The sequence below is a fragment of the Rhinopithecus bieti genome, unplaced genomic scaffold (assembly GCF_001698545.2).
Source record: "Rhinopithecus bieti isolate Rb0 unplaced genomic scaffold, ASM169854v2 scaffold_16234, whole genome shotgun sequence".
Classification (NCBI taxonomy): Eukaryota; Metazoa; Chordata; class Mammalia; order Primates; family Cercopithecidae; genus Rhinopithecus; species Rhinopithecus bieti.
The window spans coordinates 2172018-2177454 of record NW_016808946.1 but is presented as its reverse complement, the minus strand read 5'-3'; the positions used below and the strand labels follow the sequence as shown (position 1 = coordinate 2177454).

Here is a 5437-nt window from a genome sequence, read left to right as displayed (position 1 = left end):
CGGGGCGGGGCGGGTCGGGGGCCTTTAAGAGGCGCGGCCGCCGGGACCGACACAGACGCGGACAGCGCCGGTACTCGCCGCCCCGGGACTCGCGCAGCCCGCAGCGCTCCGGCTCCTTCTCTCGCGACCGCCCTCTGCAGCGATGGACGGAGACGGTGACCCAGGTAGCCGCCGCCTGGACCGCTCGCTGCGGCGGGGAGGGGAGATGGGGTCGGCGGGCGAGCGCTGCACAGGGCGGAGTCAGAGAGCGAGGGGGCCCGGAGACCTGGCGCGGCAAACTTTCACGCCAGCGAAGTCCTAGAGGCGGTCTCCAAAGAGCACATCTCTCTGCTATCTTAGTCTGGCGGGAGGCCTTGAGAGGCGACCTGGGTCTCACTTAGCCAGGAAGTAGCACGAGAGGACCCCCACATTCCCGCCTCCCAGCTTCCTGAGGGTCTGTCTGGCGAGCGCCTGGGATGCGTCTGGGACCGAGGCTGCGAGCCTTTTCTTTCATCAGCTCTTCCAGCTCTGGGCCTTGGGCCGCCTGGATCCCCGTGGGTTTCTTGGGGTCCCTGGCCTGGCCTCACCCTCCTGAGCTCCCTTGTCTGGAGGGGCTGCCCCTCCCCTCCCCGGGGTGGTGAGATGCCCAGTGGGGACCAGGCCAGCGGTGAGGGAGCGTTGGGGGCAGCTTTGGCTGGTGTTCAGAGCCTTCCCAGGCTGCCCAGTCATCCTCTCTGGCACCCAAGACCCCTCACCCCCATCCGTCCAACTCCCTGCAGGGCCTGCAGGGGTTGCCTGCTGAGTCAGGATGGGAACAAGACCTTCCTGCAGACAGCCCTCACTCTTTTCTCATCACGTCCAGCTGGGGGTGGGCATTGCTTGGGGTATGCGGTGGCAAACAGACTGATGAAAGCTCCTGTCCCCTCACCCCCCATTCCCCCCACCTCCAGCCCTGAAAATCCCAGCTCCTGCAGCCCTTGCTCCCAATCCACGGCCTTCTGGCCACACCCTCTGTAGGGCTACAGAACTGGCTCCTGCCTTTTCCCAGGGCTCAGCTATTCCCTGAACTCTGGGGCCCACTCCAGTTGAGTGAATCAGCCTCGCAGGCAGGCAGCTTCCAGGGGCCAGATAACTTTCCGCCGGCAACAATGTGGGGAGTTGTGTGTGTAAGAGAGAGGGTGGGGGGAGCTGTAATTGGATCTGGGGCCTTGAGTGCCAGGCCCCGGGGCCAGAAGAGGGGACTGGGTGAGGTGCACCTTTCGGGGAGCATCAGGTGTCTGATGGGGCCAGGGCCGGAGGGGAGGGCTGGAGAGGTGAGGACACTGGGCCCAGCTCCCCAGAGAGCTGTGGGCATCTGCCTGGGCAGGCGATGTGGCTTCAGGGCTTGGCATTTTCCTGTCTTCCTGCTGTTCTGCGATGTGGTCTGGGAGAAGCCGTTAAGCCCCTTTTGGCCTCAGTTTCCTCTTTGCCAAAGGGGCAGGTGTAAATCCCCACATCATAAAGATGTGGCCAAAAAGATGCTAATAAGGAAGGAGAAGTGCTGTGTTCAATGTGGTTCACTCAGTAAGATTGACTGAGGACTCGCTGTGTGCTCTGGGCTCTGCGAAAGCTCTCAAGGGCCTGACTGTGTGTTGGGCAGGGAGGAGAAGCTGCATGTGAGGAGGTTAAGGGCTGGTGGGCCTGGAGACTTGGGTCTGGGCCCTGCCACCTGTCCCCTTCCCCGGTGCCTGGCCTGTTACCACCACCGCCTTGACTCTCCAGGGCCTAGCCCATGGGAGCTCCCCATCGTGGGTCTGAGAGCTGTAGTCTTCCTTTTTTTTTTTTTTTTTTTTTTTTTTTTTTTTTTTTTTTTTTCCTTTTGTGGAGAACGGGGTCTCGCTGTATTACCCAGGCAGGTCTCGAACTCCTGGGCTCAAGCTATCCTCCCGCCTCTGCCTCCCTGAGAGCTGGGATTACAGGCGTGAGCCACCGCGCCTGGCAGAGCTGTAGTCTTCCTGATCACCCAGAGTGGCCCTGTCTCCTCCTCACTGGCTCTCCCTCATCTGGGCATCTGGGGCACTCGGTGTCCACTTACTCAAGGCTGTGACGGCCCCGCTGAAGCCAACTGGGATCCAAGAGACAGTCCGGCTGCTGCGGTGACATCTGCCTGCCTCCTTACAATTCAGAATGCTCTTGTCCCCCTCCTCAGGGGATTTGGACATCTGTCCTGTTTGTATTGCCTGGCACAATGATTACTCCCATTTATAGATGAGAAAACTGAGGGCCAAGGATGGGAAAAGGAGGTAGAGCAAGTTTCCTTCCCCAAGGCCCTATGTCATCTCCTTGCTTGTTACGGTTTATTTAAATAAGTCCCTCCTCATCCCCAAATCACACAATAGCTGGGGACAGCTGGGTTTCTGGGCTCTGTTCTCCAGCCCCTGAAGGCCCCAGGTCCCATGTCCCCTTCCCTAAATACTGGCAGTGTGTCCTTCAACAAGTCACTTAATCCCTGAGCCTGAATATTTGCACCTGCAAAGTCAAAATCCTGGCCTTGGTGCAGTGGAGCATGATTGTAATCCCAGCACTTTAGGAGGCCGAGGCAGGAGGATTGCTTGAGTACAGGAGTTGAGGCCAGCCTGGGCAACAGAGTGAGATCCTATCCTTAAAAATAAAAGTCAGCCGGGTGTGGCTGCTGATGCCTTTAATCCTAGCACTTTGGGAGGCCCTAGGTGGGTGGATCACCTGAGGTCAGGAGTTTGAGACCAGCCAGGCCAACATGGTGAAACCCCATCTCTACTAAAAATACAAAATTTAGCCAGGCGTGGTGGCACATGCGTTTAATCCCAGCTACTTGGGAGACTGAGGCAGAAGAATCGCTTCTCAGCTTCCAGCTAACCGGGAGGCAGAGGTTGCAGTGAGCCGAGATCACGCCACTGCACTCCAGCCTGGAGTGCAGTGACAGAGCGAGTGAGATTCCGTCTCAAAAAAAACAAAAAGTCAGAATCCTAACACTGCCTACTAATTCAGTGAATTATTTTGTGGAGGCTGTGGTGGTTTAAGATGGCTCTGGAGCCAGGCTGTCTGGGTTCAAATCCAGGCTCCAACCACTGATTAGCCGTGTGATCCTGGGCCGTTTCACCTCTTTGTGCCTCAGTTTCCTCATCAATGAAATAAGGACAGCAATAATAGCAACCTCAAAGAAATGGTATGAGGATTTAAAGAGTAAATGAAGTTGAAATGCTTTGGACAGTGGCCAACATTTGCTGAGTGCCCCCAAAACATGAGTTCCTGACAACAGACCAGAAAAAGTGCCAGATGCCAGGCACAGGGCATGAAGCTGTGTTTTCCAGACCATGTTCTGGCCCTCATGAGACTCCGTATGGTCCAGAGACAGGTGTTTATCATAGGATCACACCACAGGACAAAAGCTAGGAAGGGCTGTGAGAGGGTGTCATAGGGGGAAATCCTGGAAGGCTTCCTGAGGAGGTGAGGGGAGCAGGGATCTCAGAGGGTGGTTGGGAGGATGAAAGAAGTTCCTGTGTGAAGCATTGTACAGTGCTATAGATGGATGTCATTAATAATAAAAAAATATGATCCTTGCTGCCATCTGCCCAGGCCTGGGGTTTACTGGTCCAGCAGAGGAAACAGGCCTCTGAGGCACCTCTTTGGACTTAGGGGCTGATCCAGGATTGGTCCCTGGCCCCGTGGCCCTCTTCCTTGGGCACCAGTCTGTAGTCACAGAATCTCCGACCCCAGCTGTGGATTGTCCCAAGGTGGGTGGGGGAGGATATGGGCACATTGTAGTCCTGGGGCCTGGAGGGGTACAGGGTGGGGGAATCACAACCCCCCACCCACCCCTGCCTGCAGAAAGCGTGGGGCAGCCCGAGGAGGCAAGCCCAGAGGAGCAGCCGGAGGAGGCGAGCGCAGAGGAGGAGCGGCCGGAGGACCAAGAGGAGGAGGAGGAGGAGGAGGCGGTGGCCGCCGCCTACCTGGACGAGCTGCCCGAGCCGCTGCTGCTGCGCGTTCTCGCCGCACTCCCGGCCGCCGAGCTGGTGCAGGCCTGCCGCCTGGTGTGCCTGCGCTGGAAGGAGCTGGTGGACGGCGCCCCGCTGTGGCTGCTCAAGTGCCAGCAGGAGGGGCTGGTGCCCGAGGGCGGCGCGGAAGAGGAGCGCGACCACTGGCAGCAGTTCTACTTCTTGAGCAAGCGGCGCCGAAACCTTCTGCGCAACCCATGCGGGGAAGGTGAGAAGCCCTCGCCGGGCGAGCTCAGCTTCCCCTGCTGCGAAATGGGCCGAAATGGCGCCGGCTGGCTTTGAGGGAGAAATGGAAGAAAGCGCCCGGCTCAGTGCCAGCACTGGGTAGCCCCAAGGCTGTCTATTACTGTACCTCTCTGGCCACCTGCATCCTGGGGTCTCCCGGCTCCTCCCACCCTCAGCCAGCTGGGGCAGGGCGGGATGGGGGACATACCTGCTGGGAGGCAGATTTAGAAAGTGCCCACTGGTTCACTCTCATTCATCATCTGCCCACCCGGACACCAAGTGCCACCTTTGCCCTGCCCACCTCCACAGAGTGGCAAGGGCCAGCCCTGCCACAGCCTTAGCAGGGACTGAGTGACCAGGGTGGGGCTGTCATGTCCCTACAGAGGACTTGGAGGGCTGGTGTGACGTGGAGCATGGTGGGGACGGCTGGAGGGTGGAGGAGCTGCCTGGAGACAGTGGGGTGGAGTTCACCCATGACGAGAGCGTCAAGAAGTACTTCGCCTCCTCCTTCGAGTAAGCAGAAGGGGGTGGAGGAGGGGGGAAGGGGGAGCGTCCGCTCTGTCCTAACTCCAGTTCTCCCAGGTGGTGTCGCAAAGCACAGATCATTGACCTGCAGGCTGAGGGTTACTGGGAGGAGCTGCTGGACACGACTCAGCCGGCCATCGTGGTGAAGGACTGGTGAGAGGGCCCTGGGGTGGCATGGGGCTGGGAGGAGTGGGTTAAGGCAGAGGGGTGAGCCAGCTGGGAACCTCCCCCCGCCCAGGGATGCTGCCTCCCCACTGCAGGGGTTGAGGCCACGTGGGCCACGGGTCTGCAAAGGTTGATAGCTTCGGAGTATTCAGGCGAACCTGGAAACCCACCTCCCCTCCTGAGTTTTAATTGTTGGCAAATATATGCACATATATATGTTTGTATGTATGTAATGTATATATTTCAAAATCAGTCTGCGGTCCAAACCAAAGGCCACTCTGTGGACTGGCTTTGGCCCCAAGCTGGGGTCCGGCCAACCTGGAATGTAGTCCTTGTGTTTCGCTCTTGGGCTGTCACTTTATCTTGCTGGCCTCGTTTCCCTTATCTGTAAACTCGGAACACTGGCAGTGCTGGCCGACAGGGATGCTGGGCGCACAGGAGGACTTTTGTGGAAATCCCCATCCCCAGGACGTGTTCAGCAGGGCTGAGGCCATGCCCCCACCCCACCCCCCGCCCCCCAGCCTGGGGGG

At 58.7% G+C, this 5437-nt stretch overlaps 1 protein-coding gene across 1 annotated transcript in view; it reads left to right on the top strand.

Annotated features, from left to right (window-relative positions):
* FBXO2 (F-box protein 2) overlaps nt 1-5437 on the top strand; it is a 6644-nt gene continuing 1207 nt past the window's right edge. The window contains exons 1-4 of the mRNA XM_017888009.1: nt 1-164; nt 3826-4200; nt 4601-4730; nt 4800-4895. Coding sequence (XP_017743498.1) covers nt 143-164; nt 3826-4200; nt 4601-4730; nt 4800-4895 — 623 coding nt within the window. The 5' untranslated portion in view covers nt 1-142. The remainder of the gene's footprint in view (nt 165-3825; nt 4201-4600; nt 4731-4799; nt 4896-5437) is intronic.